At 39.4% G+C, this 22803-nt stretch overlaps 1 protein-coding gene across 2 annotated transcripts in view; it reads right to left on the bottom strand.

The window, feature by feature from the left end:
• Window positions 1–22803, bottom strand: part of LOC109924677 (oxysterol-binding protein-related protein 10) — a 185135-nt gene that overhangs the window by 50896 nt on the left and 111436 nt on the right. For both annotated transcript variants that reach the window (XM_048615375.1, XM_020524675.2), the window contains exon 7: window positions 18332–18478. In XM_048615375.1, the coding sequence (XP_048471332.1) occupies window positions 18332–18478 (147 nt within the window). The remainder of the gene's footprint in view (window positions 1–18331; window positions 18479–22803) is intronic.

Below are 22803 nucleotides of genomic sequence, written 5' to 3'. Positions count from 1 at the left end.
AAGCAGCCCCTAGGACATTGGTTCCAGTCCTTCCCAGGTGTAGACCGATTTTACACTGAAGATGGTTCGCATGCGGGACAAATGTCCTGAGGAAGTTGTCAATGCTGGCACAGTTACAATGCTTAAAAGACACTTGCATGAATACATTAATAGGAAACGTTTGGAGGGATACGGGCTGGAGCAGGCAGATGGGACTAGTTTAGTTTGAGATTATGTTCAACATGAACTGGTTAGTCCGAAGGGTCTGTTTTCATGCTGAATGACTCCATGACTATGAAGCAAGAGATCGTGACCTGTAAGTGCACAGGTCCCCAAAGGCAGCAGTGGTTGTAAAAACGGCATTTGAAATGGTCTCCTTCACTGGAGAGGTACAGAATATGAAAGTAGGGATATAATGAAACTGTATAAGACAACAACTGGAGTATTGTGCACTGCTCTGGTCACATTACACGAAGGGCGTAATTACTCCAGAGAGAGTGCACAGAAGATTTATTACATTGTTACCAGGGCTGGAAAATTGTAGCTACAAGGAGAGATTGGAGAGGTTGGGTTGTTTTCCTTGGAACAGAGAAGGCTGAGGGGTGACATGATTGAGATATACAAGATTGTAAGGAATAGAAATAGAGCAGACAGGGGAACCAGATTCCCTTGATGAAGAGTTCAAAAACCAAGCATCACAGATTCAAGCTAAGTTACAGAAGGTTTAGAGGGAAACTGAGGAAAAGCTAGAGGGTAGATGGTGTCTGGAATGCGCTGCCTCAGTTGGATCGTGGAGGCAGAGAAACTAAACTTCTTTAAAAAAATACTTGGATCTGCACCTTAAGTGCTGTAAGCTGCAGGCTTATGGGCCATATGCAGGAAGATGGGATTATAAAGGACATCTGGGTGTCGTTGGGTCAGCCTTCTGTGCTGTATCATTTCTATAGTGCTAAGTTCACAATTAAAAACAGGTTGACTTACAAACTGCTTTGATTATAGAATTATTTTAGGATGAACATTTACTAAGTAGATATACAAGTAGTTGCACAGCAGTAATAAACAAAGGGGATATGTAAGTCAGCTGTCTGTGCTCCAAGAACGTGTATATTTGTTTAATGTTGGAAATATCAATCCAGCAGAGAATCATACAATCCCTACAGTGTGGAAGCAGGTCATTCAGCCCATCGAGTCCACATTAACACTCCAAACAGCATCCCACCCAGAACCACTACCTTATCCTATTCTATGTAACACAGCATTTTCCACAGCTAACCCACCTAGCCTGCACATCTCTGGACTGTGGAAGGAAACCGGAGTACCCAGGGAACCCATGGAGACAGAGAAAATGTGAAAATTCCACAGACAGTCGCCTGACGGTAGATTTGAACTTGGGTCCCTGGTGCTGTGAGACAGCTGTGCTAACCGCTAAGCCACCATGCCGCCCTAAATCGACATACCTAAATTCAAATTATATGCAGTGACAAATCACAGTGATTAATATATCAAACACACTGCTGAGATTTGCAAATTGCAACTAAAATTATGAATTTAAACACATTAAATTAAACTACTAAACTGTATGCAATACTGCTCACCTGTCGAACACCTCCCTACTGTAATGAGCGAGAAGAAGATAAGGAATGTGCTTTGGGCTTAAAGATGTTTCAAGAGTGAAGTTATGTAAGTAAAAGGGGACGCTAAAGATGGAAGCATGAAGCAAGGTGAACCTGGCAGGTAGATGGTAATGGGAGTAAACATAGAAAGTGAAGTGAATTAAGGAGACAGTAAAACAACCATCACAGCGGTACGCAAAGTACACAAACAGCAGCAACAGCCGTCAACACTGAAAAAACATTGTGAGAATTACAGTAAAGAGTGATTGCAATACAATATCATTATAATCCTGTTGACTTTTGTTTTTGTTTAAAGACATACATTAGATTGCATTTTAAGGCAAAATGATAATCACTACTCATGCAGCATGCACCAACTTTAGGAAGAGAAAACAAAAATGAAAAAGGAGTAAGAAGGTGAGAAAGTGTAAATTTATTTTAACCATTCAAATTTTCTGTTTCATTGCTGTTGGTTTTCCCTTAACAACTCTTTCATTTGTTTTTATTGTTTTCAGATCATGTCTTTACAGGTTTCAATTCCTGTTCCACTTCCTTATCTTCAATTAAGATTTCTTTCCCCTTGTTCCATCTTGGGCAAATCATACAATCTTCAACGTCAGCTTCATTGACATTGTAAAACAAGTCTCGGGCATACTGAGCAACGCAATAGTAGTAAGTAAATCAGCTTATCAAATGAACATCCATTAACCAAAGACATCAACAGGAAGGAAATAAAGCGCACAATGGATATGTTTTTATTTAAAAATACAGCTCCCAAAACTCTACGTGCAACATTGCAAAAGGAAAACAATCTACAAAGATTACTAACAACTCTTTCCTAGTCCACAATCACTTGTTGCATTTTTTGCCAAACTGAAAATAATTTTCACAATCCAACCTGTCACTTGAGGAATGAAACTTTCAATCAACACGGGGATAAACCAATTATATTAATAATCCTAGGAGAATCAAACAGGCTTTATTGCGTTCAGTTCAATTTGCAATGATTATTACAATATTCAGCATCCAAAATTTTGCATTACATATCGTTCAATGCTAGAGACGTATGCTTTTTTTTAAAAATGTTGGCAATTCTAAATGGCATGCATATTCGCAAATGATCTTGACAAGATATTTTTGAACCTAGGATTTGCATTGTCAAAAGAAACAAAGGCCACTCCATGGTGCTCATATTTATTTGAGATTGCAGCCAAGAATTTGATTTACTATTATTGTCACTTTTCTTTATTCATTCACGGGTTGAGGGTGTCACTGGCTAGGCAGCATTTATTTGTTGCCCACCGCTAATTGCCCAGAAGGTAGTTAAGAGTCAACCACATTGCTGTGGGTCTGGAGTCACATGTAGGCCAGGCCAGGTAAGGGCGGCAGTTTCCTTCCCTAAAGGACATTAGTGAACCAGTTGGGTTTTTCCAACAATCGACAATAGTTTTCATGGCCATCATTAGACTCTTAATTTCAGATATTTATTGAATTCAAACTCCACCTTTTGCCATGGCGGGATTTGAATCCAGGTCCCCAGAACGTTACCTGGGTCTTGGGATTAACAGTCTAGCGATAATACCACTAGGCCAGCGCCTCCCTGATGTACAGGATACAGTGAAAAGTATTATTTTGCATGCTAACCAGACCAAATAATACGTTATATAAAAGGACATCAGGGTAACAGAACAGGAGAAAAAAGCATATCAGAGATAGTAGGAACTGCAGATGCTGGAAAATCTGGGATAACAAGGTGTAGAGCTGAATGAAAGCAATTGATGTATACTGTGGTTTAGATTGATTTATAATTTTGATATAATTATGTGTTATGCTTGAATTTTGAGTTAAAGACATATGGGTTTTCTATGCATCTGAACAAATTAATAACTGACATGAGTGCTTCTAAAAATCAGCGTGGCTACAGAAAAGGGTTTGAGAGAGCTAAATTTTTTTGTTTACCTTAGAAGGATTTATAATCTAGCAAGGTTAACAATTGTGCCGAGGTTCTGTCAGAAAGTTATGGGCTTGGTCTTTTGTTCCTTAGAGAAACACCCATTGCTTGAAAGAAAGACTTTTGCAGTTTTACCTTTACTTTTGGACTGTTCCGCAGAAGACTGTGCTTAAAATTGCTCCTGAGAAAATGAAGAAGTGAGTTGGATTTGTTAACACAAGTTTACCTAGGAGTTAATGACCACCCTAGACCGGAAGAGTTTGGGTACACCCTGAAGAGATAATTTGAAGCACAGTATGTTTAAAATCAGGTATACAATTGCTCCAGGAAGAACTTATCAGATTTTCCAATCTGGGAGTTAAAGTCAAATTAAATCCAGCAAGATGTGAAATAAAAAGGGATTTTCTGGTGCAAGTACTGTAAAAAGGGTGCCTTTGGTTACCATAAAGAACTGTTTTTGAGATCTGTAAGTAAGTTATTATGGGATTAAGAAGATTAAATTTCACCATGTGTTTCAAAATCTTGCAACTGTATGTAGACTTCATTTGCAAAAGAATACAGTAATTTGCTGCACTGGGCAAAACCAAAAATAAGCTACCTGAATTTTAAATAAAGGAATCATGGAAAAATATACCTAAATGGAATAAGTGGTTTTGTAGTGGAAAGGGCACTGGCAAATTGAGCATTTGGGCAAACATTTGAGAAGCTTGTGTCATGAAACATGAAGACATTCACTATTATTCAATAATTGTTGGTATACATCATATGTTTTGCAATTATTAAAACGACAGAATGTTAACAACACAGAAACAGGCCATTTGGACTATAAAGCTTGTGGTGGCAGTAGCCAACACAGTTATCGAGGGTAATCCCACATGTCTATTACTTCCTATACCCAATTCCTCTGAAAATTTTTTATAGAATTTGCTTTAACCATTTGTGACACACAATACACCCCAACCTTGGCTTTGCTTGTGATTTTCTTAAATTTGTGTCCTCCTGTTTTGTTACTGACCAATACAAATCATCACTGTTTACCCTACTATAAATATGTGGTCACCTCTTAATCTCATCAGTTCAAGTTCAAAAAGCACTATCTAAATCTCTCCACAATTGTAACCCGTTACCTCTAGCAACACCCGAAACTGCACATGTTCCATTGTTTAAAAAAAATCGTTCCTAAAGTGGAGTGTCGAAAACTGCATACAAGATTCAAACTGATATTGAATTAAAAATTTGTGTGTTCAATATCATTACTTTTTTCATACTTCTAGATACAAAATCAAAGATTCTTTTTATAGCCTTATCTACCTTTACACATGCATCTGTATGCTAAAATACTTCCATTGTACTTATGACTCTTCCACACAAGATGCATTTACTTTATTATTTAGAACATTTTATTTCACATTTTCCTACATGGCATTACAACTGCCTATTCTTCTAGAGTTCCAGCAACTCTTTCAAACCAATATCACAATTTACAAGATCGAATTGATGTCATGAGTGCTTTTAGAAAATTATCCCTGAATTTCCGAGTCTAGAGCACTTAGTGCAACTACAAAATATATATTATGGACACGAATCACACTTTTCCACTGAAAAGCTTTCTTTTAATGTTGCCCTTTGTCTCTTCCCTTTATGCATTTTCTCTCCATTTAGTGAGATTTCTCTCATTTTAATATATGATACTTATCAAATGTTTTCAGCTCAGCTGTTAGGTACGCTTCTTGTGATTCCTTTATCTTGAAAGCCACTTTAAGAAATGGCTCTGTAGTATTGCAGGAGTTATAGCTCCTCTTACAAGCGGATGCAATTCACAGCAGTTCTGAGTACAGATGAAGAATGACAATCAGAATCAAAGACGCTTTATGATGCAGAATGAAGCCATTCGGTCCAGGACCACAGATCTGGTGTTGCAGTTATACAGGGCCTTGATGAGGTGACACCTAGAAAATTGTGTCCAGTTTTGGTCTCCGTTTCTGAGAAAGGATGCTCTTGCTCGAGGAAATGCCACGAAGGTTTACCAGGCTGATTCCTGGGATGGCGGGTCTGACATATATGAGGAGAGATTGACCAGGTTGGAATTGTTTTCGCTAGAGTTCGGGGGGGGGAAGAGAGAGATTGTGTGTGGAATCTCAGAGATTTATAAAATTCTAACAAGACTGGACAGTGGCCAGGGGAGATGCAGGGAGGATGTTCCCGATGGTGGGTGTGTCCAGAACCAGGTGTCACAGTATGAGGATTGGGGGTAGATGATTTAGGATGGAGATGAGGAGACATTTCTTCACCTAAAGAGTGGTGAGCCTGTGGAATTCATTACCACAGGAAGCAGTTGATGCCAAAACATTGAACGCATTCAAGAGGCGGATAGATATAGCACCTGGGGCGAATGGGATCAAAGGTTATGGGGAGAAAGCAAGGGTTAGGCTATTGAGTTGGGAGATCAGCCATGATCATGAAGAATGGTGGAGCAGGTTTGAAGGGCTGATTAGCATCCTCCTGCTCCTCTCTTGTGCTTCTATATCTACACTGGCTCTCCAAATTAGTACATGACTTACTGCCTTTTCCCCATACCCTTGCACATTGGATGATGATTTGAGTAGAAACAATGCCCTCTTGAATATTTCAATGGAACCTGCCTCCAACATATTTCCAGGACGTGCACTCCAGATTTGGACCACTGTGTGAAAAAGGATTTTCTTACATCGGACTTGCTTCTCTGGCAAATCACTAAATCTGTACCTTCACGTTCTTAGTAGTTGTACAAGTGGGAACAGTTTCTCCCTATGCAGTCTATCCAGCCACATGATTTTTAAAACTTCTATCAGATCTCCAAGGACAACAGACCCAACTTCAAGCCAACTGTACCCATCATTGCCTGTTGAGACCAGCTAATGCCACACAGATCAATAATCAGAAAAGACAATGAAATGCATCCACCATCCAAGAAACAATTGTGACTCTTGTTTTTGTAGTAAATAGAAAGATCAAGAAGTAAAAGAAATTAAATTAGGTAAAGGAAAGAATTAGCAGAAGGGACATTTCCTGTATTTGGTATGTGCAATGAAATGTAGGCTGATGCTTTATATATACAAAGAAAGTTTTCTGGTATCTTCACTTTTAAGAAACCTGAAATAGTACTCTTATGTATTTTGCAGGCTGAAGAGAATAGCTCATCTGGAAAGTGTTTAGTACTTTGTAACTTACATAATCTATACTTGTACAATTTTGCTTTAATGTACATCCAAAAATAAAATGTGATTATTATTAGTTGGCACTTATTTTTTAAAAAAATCTAGAATAAACTATACTGAATAAGGTCACAGGTACACAATGACAAATAAATTCTATTGTCCAGTAAAATTGTAAGAAGTTTTTTTTTAAAGAAAAGTGCGTTCCCTTTATAACTTTGTAGTGAACTATACAGACTTGATAGATTCTAGTTCAGTCTCCAGTCCGTTAAGTTAGCTGATCTCAAACAGGAGGACATGAGGTCTCAATGCCTCGAGTGGTGGTTGGACAGCAGAAATCAGGCAGTTTGCAGTTCCTAATTGCTAACCTGTGAGTTTAATTGTGTAAAACTAGTTGACATGGACGTTATATGAAAACGTTATGGTTATTTTGTGAGCACCTTATTGATCTGTGTGGAATTAGCTGTCTCAACAGGTGATGGCAGCTACAATTGGTTGATCTGCCCAAATTAGGGACGGGAAATCAGTTAGGATTCTCACTGATCAGAAATGACACACTTACTGCAGTGATCGTAACCGAGGTCAGCCAGGTGGACGTCATCAAATAGGAATTCCCTGATTGGACCAGATTAACAGCCCCAATCAGGGAGCCCTGGCTGACAGATATAAACAGCAGTGTTTGCAGAATTTGTGTGCACCTACTGAATCTGACATCCAAAGGTGTGTTTCAAATGTAAATGCAAACAGTATCAGAGTTTCTGTTCACTCTGAGGAAGCTGGATCAGTGTCAAGGACTCTCCACGTGTAAATAAAGTGTGACTTGGTGACAAGATACCAGCCTCTGTGGAGATATTTTAGTGGCAACAAGTGGGATTAATGATGTAATCATGCAAAAGTACCTATTAGGTAAAGTTCAACTGGACTACGAACAGGCACAACAACTGGCAATATCATTGGAAAATGTGGCAAGTGGAGCATGTGTGTTGCAGGATATTTTGATGGAAGTGGACACCTTCACCAGTCCAACTGAGCTTGGAGAACATCACCTGAATGAAGGCAATTGAATGGCCTCACTCAGGCCATATCCTGAACAGAGACACTCTAGGTTAGCCCACAGCAAAACCCAAAACAAAGCCAAGCCTCAGCCAAACAGTTAAATGTTTTTCAGGATCCAGGCCAGCAAGCCATTGTAGTTGCTGCCAGTATGCTGACACAAGACAGCAAAACAGAGTCCCTCTATACCTAATTTGAGTAAGGGAACTCGTAGAGTGGTATCCAGGAGAGAACATCTTAGAAAGTCCACCTACATCTAGTTTGGAACAGTTAAATTGTGTGGCAACATCCAAATCAGAACCAAGTTAAACATTTGATTAAATGGTCACCCAGTTTTAATGGAGGTTAATACTGGCGCAGTCATTTCAGTGATTGTAGAACAAGTCTTTAACAAACTTTGCTCTGAACTCTAACCCTGAAGTTTGCGCAAGAACTTGGCTAGACCAAGATCCCATACCAGGGAACCTTTACAGGTTAAGGGCACAGCTTCGGTTCCAGTCTGTAATGAGAAGCAACTAGTTCAGTTACCACAGATTGTTGTAAAAGGCTTGGGCCCAAGCTTGGTGGGGCCACATTAGTTGAGAAAGATTCACCTAAGTTGGCTCAACATTTTTCAATTAGAAAATAATTGCCTAAGTGGAATCCTAATTAAATTCCCAGGGGGTTTTCAGGAAGGTCTAGTGATTATCAAAGGAATCAAGGCTACCTTGCATGTTGACCAGGCAGCAATTCCACGATTCTGTAAGGCCCACCCAGTACCATTTGCCTTGCAGGCAATAGTAAAAGCAGAAATCAGAAGGCTGAAAAGCAAAGGTACCATCAAACCAGTCCAGTTTGTGGAATGGGCAGCACCTGTTGTACCAATTGTGAAGTCCAACGGGTCAGTTCACTTTTGTGGGGATTTCAAACAAGTAATAAACAGTTTTTCATAGCTAGATAAATACCCAATCGCTCACATAGAGGATGTAAATGCAAATCTGGTAGGGGGGCTGTCCTTCAAGAACCTGGGCTTGAGCCATGTGTACTTGCAATTGCAGCTAAATGAGGATTCCCAGAAGTAGGCTACAATTAAAATCCATAAAAGGATTTGTACCTATATACGAGACTGCCATTTGTGGTATCGTTGGCCCGTGAAATTTTTCACTGGATGATGGGGAACATTTTATAAGGTCCACCCTGGGCCACCATTTATCTGGAACGTGCTAATGACAAGGAAAACCAATAAAGAGCACTTGAGAGAACTTGGACGTAGTCCTTAGACATTTCTCCCAGGCAGGATGTATGCCTTATAAGGGAAAAGCATGTGTTCCAGGCACTACAAGTGTCTGACTTGGGCTACAGTGTCAACAAGACCGGATTACACCCAGAGGAAGATAAATTGAGGGTGATCAAAGGTGCCTCAGATCCCATATCTGTACCAGAGCTTAAGCCTTTTCTTGGGCTGGTGAACTATTACAGAAATTTAACCTGGCCTCCATCCTGGCACCTTTGTATCAACTCTTTTTTTAAAAAAAAAAAATCAGCCTTGGAAATGGTAGCACAGCTAAGCCATAACTTTCAGGGAAATGAAGAAACAGCTACCATCCCATAAGGTATTGGCACAGTTTGATCCCGAATGGGCGGCACGGTGGCTCAGTGGTTAGCACTGCTGCCTCACAGCACCAGCAACCTGGGTTCGATTTCACCCTCAGGCCACTGTGTGGAGTTTGCACATTCTCCCCATGTCTGCGTGGGTTTCCTCCGGGTGCTCCGGTTTCCTGCCACAGTCGAAAAATGTGCAGGTTAGGTAAATTGGCCATGTTACGTTGCCCATAGTGTTCAGGGATGTGTAGATTAGGTGGGTTACAGGGGGATGGGTGTGGATGGGATGCTCCAAGGTTCGGTGTAGACTTGTTGGGCCGAAGGGCCTGTTACCACACCGTAGGGATTCTACGAACTTCTATGAAGATCTGGTACGGACATGCAATGCCTTCCTGTACGGCACCAGGGAAGTATTAGCTCACAGTGACCCAGTAGAGACAAATACCCAATAGCGTACACATCCAAGACTTTGGCGGTCATATTTGGCATCAGGAAGTTCCACCAATACCTGAAACAGATGTAAATTTGTAATAATAACAGACCACAAATCCCTGCTAGGTCTACTTAAAAGAAGACAAGCCTTCCCCTGCTAGGTCTATTTAAAGAGCCCATAGCTTCAGGCCAAATTCAGCAGTGGGTTCTAATATTAAGTGGCTACTATTACAAATTGGAAAGTCATCCGGGAAGCCAAGTAGCATACACTGATAAATTGAGCTGCCTCCCAATGCCAGATACACCACTGGTGGTACTGGCACTGGAAGAGTGCGTAATGGTTTTAAATTTTCTGGGCACACTTTCAGTCACAGAAAGATATGGTCCTGGCAAAACAAACAGCTGGTGGTGATAGAGGAAACAATAAGGCCATCACAACCAGAACAGAAACCTTTGTGGACATGGAGAGACCAGATCATTGTAGAAGATGACATATTATTATGGGGAACAAGAGTGATTGTACCAAGCAAAGATCGCTGCCAGAAACTGGCTGAACTTCACCAGGGTCATCCAGAGGTTTCCAAAGTGAAGATGTTGGCAACAAGTTATGTCTGGTGGCCAGGACTGGATGCTGTCATAGCTGCATCAGTAAGGCAGTGCCCAGAGTTCCAACAAGGACAAAAATTACCACCAGGAGCTCCTCCTGGACTCGGTTACATGTTGATTACATGGGTCCTTTCATGGGATCAACGTTCTTAGTCATTGTGGATATCCATTTGTGCGCATTTTTTGCAATACACAGATAACAGGTCATCATTTACCAGCAGGGAATTTCAGTATTTCCTAAAGTCATATGGTATTCATCACACAAGGACAGCTCCATACCATCCATCATCCAATGGCCTGGCAGAAAGAGGTGCCTAAATTTTGAAGGCAGGCTTAAAGAAACAGCCTACAGCTTCACTAGATACCATTCTGTCCCAGTTTCCATTTGATTACAGGACCACCCGTCATGCAACCACAAAGATAGCCTCCAGCAGAGTTGCTAATGGGGACAAGAGTCCACACAAAGTTAAATCTAATCTTCCCAGACCGGAGTGGTGGTTTCAAGCAGCATGCCAATGCCAGACACAAGACTCCGCTCAGCGAGAGACACTGTTTACTTCAGGGACGAAGTTTGGTGCAGGAACCATTGGAATGGCCCTGTACAGGTAAGAGGCATGGTCGACATGAGATCAGGTCCAAAGACGTATAAAGTAGGCATGACGGTCCTGAACAAGCACATATGAAACCTGTAAACTTGCAAACGGTCTGGAAACAAAACATGCCCAGCTCCTTGATTGCCTTTCCATGGGTTCTTGCTCTACATCAAGCGTTGAAGATACTTCGGGATCTTAGGTGGAATGGTGGATGTCACCCCCTTGATGCCTTTTGCCACATGAAGAGGAGAATGAATTTCTTCTGAGATGCTCCAGATGCAAGAGGTGAGCAACTGTGTGTTACATGCTGCCCACATCAGAGGCAGAGTTGGGGGAACCTGACCAGGTGCTAAAACACCTCGGCCGGAGCTACAAAACAAGAACCAGCCTATGTGCTTGGACTCAAAAGGAGGAAGGCTGTAGTGATTGCAATGAGGTCAGCCAGGTGGACTTCATTGCATACGAGTTCCCTGATTGGACCAGATTAACAGCCTCAATCAGGGAGCCCTGGCTGCCAGATAGAAACAGGGCTATCAGAGGTTCTGTTCACTCAGAGCTGGCTCTGAGTAAACTGGATCAGAGTCAAGGACTCTCCACGTGGAAATAAAGGGTGACTTGGTGATGGGATACCAGCCTGTGGAGTTATTTCACTTACAATAGCACAAAGATGTTGCTGCCACAGTGTTGTACTTCTACTGTAAAATGTATCCAGTTCATATAATCGGAGCTATAAATCCTTTTTTTTTTAGAAAGGAAATCAACCTGTTCAGAGATGTTATTACACACCTATAGATCAGGTGAGACTGGAACCCAGATCTCTCAGTCAAGAGGTAAGGTCACTACCTCTGTGCCGCAATAGGTTCCCTAAATCCTATAATGCCATTTCTCAAATTGTTTTCATTTATAATATAAAGGCTACAAGATGCATACCTGGCAGCTGAAGTAAAAATATGTGATGCAACTACTGTTAAATCAAATGTCTTTCGTGGGCACATTAAAAACACGGGCATTTGGTGCTGTATCAGAGATGGACAATACTAATAAAACAATATCCAAACAAGGCGGAACGCAGAGAAAAAAAAAGTTGACATAAAGTTAATGAAACAGTTAATTCTAAAATATTACATATAAAATTTCCACGAGATCCTTCCCAAAAATGCAAGTGCAGGACCTTACGTCATAATGTATTTAATCAGTGAATCAGTTACGCCCATCATCTCTTCATTGGCAAATTTATTGGGTTCAAGTGTAGCACATCAATAATAAAGTACAAAGTGCTCTCACTATGATATTGTACATGATTTGTGATGATCAGAAATGTCAGTTATGTCTCTGTCATCCACTGAAACTTGCTCACCCATCAATAACTATTTACAAGCTAATTTCAGGGATGCTCAACAGCTTCCATCCAACAGGATAGAAAATTTAGACAAAACTAATAAAGCCCAATACATGATCATGATTGTCCAACACATGACAGTAAGTGAATTGGCAATCACTCCTTCAATCCTACAGATAAGGACACATTAACTTCCACAGGTACACTTTCCCTAATTCTCTGGAAGTGTTTCAACCTCTATAAGTGGGTACAGTTATTCAACAGGGGGGGGGAAAAACCTAGGGGCACCAATCTCTACGAACATTGTACCACCTACAATCATCTTGTTCAAATGCTCTTTCTCACATCGGTTTTATATAATGCAATGCTTGCCACTTATGACCCTCTTTGACTGAAAATTACAAGACAAGCAACAGAAACAATGAGGGAATGTGATATACATTGAAAATTATTAAGGTTCCCTGTTGATTCAAAGTCAGAAAAAAGAATTAAACAGCTGGAGGGTAAGGAATTTTATATACAGAGAATGAAAAACATTGGAAAAAAAGAATGTCTGCAGCTAGGTAACTGTACATTCAATGCTATTTGTTAGGCTTCTACATGGATATATTTTAGACCAGTCATGCATTAACTGGGGGTGAGATTTCATTCAAATAAATGTTAGAACCAGTCTGGAACACAGCTACTATACACTGAAAAACATGGCAGCTTGAACAATTAGAGACAAATCAGAATGCCAAGAAACAGCTTCCAAAACATTCGGACATACACTTTCCATATTGACCAAAAAGTTTTAGCGTAAGCTGTCAACATTCTTCTAGCCACGTCTGTTCAATCGTTAACCTACCAAGTACCCTTTATGAATCTGGAGATTAAGTTTTCTCCAGGGAATGACGCGACACTAAGAGCAGAGCACAGTCTTGTAATGAGGTAGCAAACAGCTCTTATTATATAAGGGAAGCTATATTGTTACACTCCAGCCAGTAAAATTCAGTGGCATATTCTTTCTTCTGTTCACGCTTAGCGAAAATGTGAACATGAACTGCATCATGGTTTTCCCTATTTTAAATTCAATCTGGGTTTGTCACTAATAGATCCACACACTTGCAACAATAAACACACCTCTTATTGTTCATATAGATTCTAAAATGGAAATTTTGGATGGTTGATTCAGATTCCCATTTTGAGTAATGGGCAACTTTCATCTAGTACATTCAGTGTTTACATTGATTTGTGGCATCATTGGTTAAAATGGCAAATCCATTATATTGTATAATATATATTAAAAAAAAACTGATGAACTGCATTCAGTTTCCTTTAAAGATTTGATTGTTACTGAATTTTAATCTGCAGAGCCTTTCACAAATAGAGACTCCTGAAATGTCTCTTCCACCGGAAGAAAATAAATTTCATTTGATTAGTCTGATCCTTCTTAAGAGCCAGTTCACCAACTAGAAGCTTTGAGGGGCACTAAGGCATATCTGTCTTTCCGTCCATAGCCTTAAATCATGAGGGTTCAATGATGCTCCTATAAGATGTCCAGGAACCAAGTTTTCCATGGCAAGTACCGAGTCATTAAGATGCCTGTGGTTTTCTCCACATATTTTGATCCTGGGTATAAAAGGAAACAGAAAAAGCATAAAGGAAATTCCTGTTGCACGAGCTAGACAGGCCGCTGAAAGTCTCTGTAACAAAATCTTGGTGATCTTTGTAATAAAAAGGTTGCCAAGAGATCTTTTAGCTCCATGTTAAAGATCATCTGAGTCAGTCAACAGTGAGTGGCTTTGGTAGCTGAACTTGTACATGCCTGCAAGGTGATCAATTATGAGATTTCCCTGAAAACAATGGCACATCTCCGAAGCCTTATTATTTAAGGCGGTGACTTAATCTGCATACCTTACTACAACAGGAAGTCATGTGTAAACAATGTTTTTTTTTGCAAAGATGTGTTTTGAACAGCTGTACTAGACTTGACATGCTTTGAATTCTTTATTGTATTAGGAGAAATATCGTTAAGAGCATATTCTGAATATGTTCTCTTCCCCCTCCCTCTTCTACATATACACAGCCATCAAGGAGACAGTTTACAATTATTACCTTTTGCTACTCTCATTTTAATGAATATACCATTTTTTGATTCATTGCAAAATATTCCAATATATATTTATATTTTTTCCACGAACCACTGAAAGAAATTTCAATAAGAACGTGAAAAACCCAATAGCAAACATCACAAATTGGCTGTCACCATTGGCCCAAGGTGTCTCTTTAGCACTGAATTCGTATCCTAATTTCTGCCAAGGTGCAGGAGGTTTTGAGTTCTAGAATACTTCATCTGTCCTGTTGCAATGAGATTGTGCAAAAGTAGTTATCAGGTTAGACCTTACAAACCAGTTCAGCCCACAGCATTCTAAGTCAGTTTGTTATCAGTTCACAAGGAATATCAATGTCCTTTGAAAATTTTAAGACCAATTGAATAACTGTTATTGTTTCATACTCAAAAGAACTGAATGAAGTATCTTTAGCATGCTGTCATTTGTGGAAGTTTTGCTGTGCGCAAATTAGGTTTCCTGCGTTACAGCAGTAACTATGTTTCGAAGTACTTCACTGACTGTAAAGTACTTAGGACATTCAGAGGTCATGCGAAGTACTGTACAGACACATGTTGATCTTTCTTTTATATTAACAAAAGACCCTAATACAATGGCAGCAATCCGATAAAAACACGAGTACAGCTTTTTGTTTCATTATTATTTCAAGTCAAAGCAGAAAACCGTCCTTTCATAATGTGCCGTTTTTAATACCAGTGTTAAGCACATTGTGTCAGGTTCTATAATTCTACTATGAAAAAGGCAAAACCGTAGTAACTAGCGAGCAAAAAACAACGAAGACATTTTTTTAAAACAATCTACTATCAGCCTTAAAATTGTCAGGTGAAAGTAAGACTTTTAAAATCCCAATTTTGAATGTCCATTTCTGAATAACTAATTGAGAACTTTAATACTTCCGTAAGTATCTGTCCTAACGGCTCACTCAAAACTATTACAAATTATGCCAAAGTATGAGCAGTTTCTTGGTATAAATCCATACTGCTACTAATAATCTTTACTCATTTCACCTAGAAACCTTACTATCAGCAGAAGCAATCACACCAAGGTACTACAGGAAGGAGGACTACAAACTAATCCACATCACAACTCAATTTCCTGAGAGAAATCAGTAAGTTTCTTAATCCTAGTGAGACATGATTCTGAGGAGCCAAGATTTATCCACATTTGGGTCACCCTGATTCCAAAACGGTCTAAAACCTTGGTCTGGATAACAGACCAGATTCATCTTGTTTTGGTTGATCTGTACAATTTGAAAATTCCTGGTGTCATGACTGACGCTGTCGAGAAAATAGTGATTTCCACCACAAGTAATGGTGCTGATATTTGTAAATTACCCCTTTGATTATTTGTAGAAATTCTGTCCACTGATTAGATAGGTCTTTTAAAACAAAGAAAAATGGATTAAACCAAACTTTTTGGTATGTTTTTAGGGATCATTTTCAAAGATTTCTTCCAGTGTTTACACGAATTGTACCAGTAACCATATTTACTCAAGTTAATCCTGTGTCTAGGAAGCTCAAACAAACCATAACTTAAATTATTTGGTTGCAAAACCTTATTTTGCTAAATTCCTGCTTATATGTGTTTTGCTAAACCTTCAGTGCTTTAGTCATCTCCTCTCAAATCAGTTAGAACTTGGGTTGCTTCAAATTAAGCAGACAGATAATTTTGTGACTGGATCCACTGTGCTCAAAGACCGTCAGCACCTTCTTTCTGGCCTTGTGCTGTCTTTACACAACATTTCTGAAACCAGTTTTCATCAACATTTAGCAACATATATAGTTAGTTGTTAGTTACCAAAAAGGAACCATAATATTCAACAGAATACAGGTAGTTCTCCTATAACACGATAATTGAATCCTTGTGTGACCTCATGCTATAGAAAATGACATTGTAGGGAAATTACTACAGAAAAATCGTTATACTTGTACAGCAGAAAGTTCACGTTATCCAAACAGTGTCCAGTATTCATCAATCGTGTTACAGCCAATTTGCGTTAACAAAACACGCTTAATAGCAGAACTACCTGTATTCTTAACAGAGAGTATTAGGGTCTTGTTTGACTTGTAAAACTCTGTAAAAATCTTAAGTATCAAGGCCAAAGAAAAGCAGCTGGCCAACTTAACAGTAAAACTAGCAAAGGTGTTATAGCAAAAATATCCCTTGTTTATTCTTTCCCTTTTGATGCAGACTTTTCATCTCCACATGGAAGCACTTTTGATTTGGTCCATCTTACTTTAAGAATAGGGATCTTGGTTGACTTTCAATATTACTTCCCATCATTACTCCAAACCTCTGCAAACTGCATCCATGAGACTGAATATTACTGAAATGCATAAAATGCTGATAACAACTTTGGATAAAGGTTGGGAAAAAAAATCTCTCAGAAAAATAGGCAGTTAAGTATACGTACAAAATTAGAGTGTTGCAGGACTGTGTCACAGAGTGGCAGCTGCCTGTAATAAGGATGGTGCTGCCCATATATTTTGAAACATGAAGGTTTTAAATGGTCTGGATTGTGAAATTTGAGTTCAACATGCACCTCATAGGAGTTATTATTGTATCATTCCAATGCAAATGGATTGTTTCAAAGTTACATTTTGGAATCCAATTGCTAAGATTAATTGACAACTCCATTATCGCAGCTTGCAGAAGTATTTGGAGATGGGGATGACAGGCATGTTATTTGGTGACCATGAGGTCTGGATCTACATTTGAGGCCAATCTATTTGGCATTCAGATGCCAAGTTTCCTGTTTGATAGTGAACACTAACTTAGAATCTCAGCTATTTCTTGATGATACAGCTTGTCATTTGTACTTGTGTACGGGCATATAGCACTGAGCATCCAGGTGCAGGAGACCAAAATCAACTAGGCCCTCTGTGCAAGCACAAATGGCTCCTGTTAGTCACCTTTAATGCTAATTATGCTTGAACATCCACTCCAAATAAAAACAATCACACACTTAAGCACTTCCCTTACTTACTGATATTTAAATAACAGTAATATTTACACTACTGTTACAAATACATGTGCAGTCATCTTCATAACATCTCCCCATTTTCTAACTATGTTTTTCAACAATCAAACCAAAGTTGAAGCTACTCAAAAGCAAATGTGGAAGGAAACAGATCACAACATTTTTATTTTAGATTTAGATTTTTTGATCATTTCAAACTAAGCAAAGCAAAATTAAAGACATTACAGTCTGACTTTTAAAGTGTAATAAATTTACTAAACTGCAGATATGAGATACTAATTTTGTGAAATGATCATTTGAATTTAAAAGAGAAAATGTATCAAAATGAGATAAAATCAATGTGCACACAACCCTAGCACATCTATACATCTCGGTTCATTTCCCTCAAAAGCCTTGAGGCAACATGAATTTGTAGTAAACAGAATTAGCCAAATTTGCCAGAGATGGCAGTATTTACCATAAATTGTAACAACTATGTTACCAATAAACTACTAAAATTAGCATCAGTTTGTAATGAACCACATGAGAATATCCTAATACACAGAATCACAATACACCTTAGTAGCAATTCAGGTCACCACAGCAGTGCTACTCACTACCATTCGTAAAAACATTCCAAGACAGATCCAGAAATAGAAGCTTCATCATAACATGGGTTGTGAATTCAAGCTCCAAATACTAGGTGAAACAAAGAGAAACATTTAAAGCTGCTCTATAATGGTTTTTTTTCTTGTCACAGGAGACTTCATTACAAAATGCTCCACAACATTCATTGTTTTATTCCTACTTCTCATAACAGCTAGCTTAATATGTAACACTGTACAAAGAAGCCAAAACACGTTCATTGCACATGACACACTTTTGATTAAGTCAACTAAATGTTTGATTTGATTACATACCCTAGTAAGATCCATGCCGAGTTTCAGTTGAGAAAGGAGGTGTAGGATAACGCTACGCTGATCATCCATGACTCCCAAGTCTTCCTCTATATTATCCTCACTGTCTGTTATCTCATCTTCAGGATTTATGACTTCAGAATTTTGATGCTGATGAAAATAACATAAGTCATTCAGATGATTTGATAGGATAGAATATTTTTTCTAACATTTGATAGCTTTGATGTAACCGGTGTTTTATGCACACACCCACCCCCATTTTATGTACTGGATTTTCCTTTGCGCACACAAAGCAATGTTAATAGGAACAGAAGCTTTTAAGTAAGAATCCACAGCACAATTTCAGTGTTTTGAAATAACAACATCAGCCATGTTTTAGAAATGAAACATGATGAACTCACTCTGTACGACTGCAAATAATCTGATCTTGCATCAAAGTTTGACATTGGTCTAAAAGCAGATGATATTGTTGTGAGCTTACTGACAACAGGCACATGAAGCAACCAGCATTTACTCAGTCTGAAGGCTTTCTTACGACACCCTCCCCTCACTCCCGTGGATTAGAAATCAATCAAATGTGAAACCATCCTTTTCACTCAGCCACGTGACATCAGGACTTATAGCCTTAATTATAAACAGCACATTTTGTATTCCTCTCAAGCAGGACTTTAAAAGCAAGGTTTAACCTGTTACGTCTGAACACAAATTTACTAGCCTCTGCTGCCACATATGGGTACTGAATTTGCAAAAATCCCAGTTGTAATTTATTTCAGCATTATTCAACAATTAAGTCACTTTACTTGTCTTTGTAATCCCTATCTGGTTTTCCAGACAAGAAAATGATCTGCATGCAATGAACAATTATACCGCTGTCTATCTGAAATTATTCAAAATGTCAATACAACACTTCAGAAAATGCAGCTGTCACTTAATTATTCAATCCTCTCAAATAAACATGCACTGTGTAGCTACCTAGAGCTATCATACTTAAATTATTATTGAAGATTTGTCCTCCCCCCTCCCCCACCCTGACACCATTCCCAAGGTTCCTCTGATCTCAAGAGGACAGGTAGGTGATCTGCTTTCTGAAATATGCCAATGCTACATGTTGCATGCTGGTCAGAGAATGAGAACGCCTGTAGTATTTTCTCCAAGAAAACCCTAATGAATACAGGCCCAGCTGAACCAATCGCTCCTCATAGGATAGTCCTATCATCCCCAGTATCAATTTAAAGGGAATGCAGCACAGGTCAATTAAGGCAAATATATGCTTTCTCGGGTAGGCAGACCAAAACTGCGTGCAATTCACCAGGTCTGGTCTCACTGAGTAATGCAGCAAGATATCCCTACTTCCAAAATCAAATCCTCCTGCAGTAAAAGCATACCATTTGCCTTCCAAATTGCTTGCTGCATCTGCCCATTTACCTTTTACTGACAGGTGTAGAAGAACACCCAGATCCCTTTGTACATCGACATTTTCAATATAGCACCAATTAATAATACTCTTTCTTTCTGTTTTTCCGACTGAATTGTATAACTTCACATTTAGCCACATTGCACTGCATCAGCCTTGGATTTGTTCACTCACTCGGGTTATCTAAATCATCTTGAAGCTTCCTTTCACCTCTCAATCCCACCCAGTTTTGTGTTGTCAGCAAACTTTTAAGATGTTCCATTTTGGTTCCCTCAACCAAGTTGTTCATAGATATCATGAATAGCCGGGGCCCAAGCACAGACCCTTGCCTGCCAGTTGGGGGAAAAAAAATATATTCCTACTCTCATAATTCATAGAGACTGCACAGTCAGGAGTTAAGCTTTAAATGAGTGGGCTGCGACTGAGGGATTATTATCTGAGCTACCTACAAACAGGCATAAGAGAAGATAGATCAGGAGAAATAACGTGTGGCTGAATAACCAGTGTGGGAAAGACAAATTTGTTTTTATGTGACACCATTTTGGTAAAGGAAGGAACTATATGAATGGGAAAAGCTTCACCAGCCGGGATGGGACGTGTATCTTCTGAGAAAGAGTAAATAGGAAGGTGGCAAAGATTTCAATCAGTATGATGGAGAGAGAGGGTTCTATGGCAACATACGCAACCCAAAATTAAACAAAAGAGCCAAAAAATGGTGTATGGCTGGGAGGGAAACTAGTAGATGTAGAAGGATGCTACCAACACCACCTAGTTTTGTCTTTCTAGAAGGCAGAGATCACAGATTTGGAAAACACTGTAAAAGGAGCCTGCATGAATTTCTGCAATGTTTCTTGTGTTACAAAGTTGTGTAAAGTCATCATGAATTGGAAGGCAGGAAGCCAGAATTGGCTTATAAAAAATAATAAGGGAGAACAGTGTGTGGTTCTTTTAAGAGGTGAAGTACTTTTCTAAGTGTAGAGATTCATACAGAAAAAAAATGTGTCTGTATGTCACTGAAGATATATAACCAGTTCTAAAATGGAAACATGTATCAATTGGCTGTGTGATTGGAAACCTTAGGCATGTTTTGATGTTTTGGCAACTAGCTGGAATCAGCCAATTAATTTAAACTAAGCGTTTAGCGATTCGAAGCCAATTGTATTTAAATCTGATGGTTTTGACAACCTTGGATCAATGCTATTGTAAGAGAATTAGTATGTCATCCAAAGTATAGAAGAACAGGACTTTTGAAAATCAAGGTGGGGGTTGGAGCGAACAGCCATTTGAGAAACAAGCACCTAACCCTCACAAGAAATCACTAAGCTCCCTAAGAGACCACCATCTTATCCATAAAATGTACCATGGCACTTCTCGCCAAGAGTCTTCACAGAGAAAACATCCCTGACAGCAGGATCAGTGGATGAAAAGCATTTCTGACTGGTGAGACAGTGGAGATGGCACAGCATTCCGGAAGACACATTCTGTGTGGACTTTAAGAAACTAAGTTTTAAATTTATTTTTTTCTTACTACTTGCGTTATGTAAATGGGACTTTGTTTATTAGAATAGCATACCAGTAGAATTTTGTTCAGTTAGGGAATAGTTAGAAGTTGGGGGGAATTGTTCAGTTTGTTAGTAGTTCTGTTAATTTGTTGACTGTTAGGATTAAATAAATAAATTGTTACTTGTTACTTATAAGGTGAATATCAGGGATTTTCTTTCATTTAACCTCCCATCCTCCGTAACTCTTGTAAATGGTACATACTGCTACTACAGTGCATCGTTAGTGGAGGAAGCAAATGTTAAAAAGGTGATGGATGGGGTGCTAGTTAAGTGGGCTGATTGTTCCTGGATGACATCAAGCTTCGAGACTGTTGTTGGAGCTGCACTCATTTAGCTTAATGCAGAGTATTTCATCATAGCCCAAACTTATACTGTGTAGGTGGTGGAGTGACTTTAGGGAGTCAGGAAGTGTGTTAACGCAACACCAATTTTTTTTAAAATTCACTTGTGGGATGTCAGTATTGCTGGCTCAGCCAGCACTTATTGTCTATTCCTAGCTGCTTGAGAAGTGGCAGTCTTGAATTGCTGCCATCTATTTGGTGTGGGTATACCCAGTGTCTTTAGAAAGCCAGTGCCAAGATCTTGATCCAGAAACACTGAACAAATGGCAAAATATTTTCAAGTCAGGATGGTGAGCAGCTTGCCGCGGGGGGATACTTGTAGATCGTGATGTTTCTATGTATTAGCTGCCCTTGCCCTTATAGATGACAGTGATCACAAGTTTGGAACGTGCTAAGGAGCACAGTGAACTTCCGTAGTGCAGTGCAGAGTAAATGTTTGTGGAGCTAATTAAGTGGACTTCTTTATCCTGGATGGTATCAAGTTTCTTGGCTGTTGTTGGAGCTGTATTTATCCAGGCAAATGGGGAACATTCCATTGTATCCCTGACTCGTGCCTTGAACGTGGTGGACTCCCAGGAGCCATTTAACTGCCATATCAGCTATTTTCGCTCACACCCTACCAGTACACGAGGTGTTGCAAATGGTGCTGAACATTGATGTTCGCACAATAACAAACATCCTGACTTCTGACTGTACGATGAAGCAGCTGATGATGATGGGTCTAGGGAACTATCGTGAGGTACTCCTGCAGTGATGCTCTTGAGCAGAGATGATTAACCTCCAACTACCAGGCTCAACTCCAACCAACAGAATTTTCCCCTGACTTCCAGTGAATCGGGATTTGCTCAGGCTCTTGCTGCAGCACTGTCAAAAGCAGCCTTGTAAAAGGCAATTTCTCACACAGTGTGGTGGTGCTGGTTTTGGACTGGGGTGGACAAGGTCAGAAATCACACAACATTAGGTGATAGTCCAACAGGTTTATTTGAAAACACAGAGCCTCAGTCCTTCTTCAGGTGAAAGTGACAAAGCTAGTATCAGACACAGAATTTATAAGTAAAAGATCAAAGGGTGACACTACTGATCAGGATGCTGTTAAATCTTTAATCAGTTCGAAGGTTTTAATCCGCAAATTCCTTTGAAGTCGCTGTCCTGAGAGAG

The sequence above is a fragment of the Rhincodon typus genome, chromosome 2, assembly GCF_021869965.1.
Source record: "Rhincodon typus isolate 14 chromosome 2, sRhiTyp1.1, whole genome shotgun sequence".
Taxonomy (NCBI): Eukaryota; Metazoa; Chordata; class Chondrichthyes; order Orectolobiformes; family Rhincodontidae; genus Rhincodon; species Rhincodon typus.
This window is presented reverse-complemented; position numbering and strand designations above follow the sequence as displayed.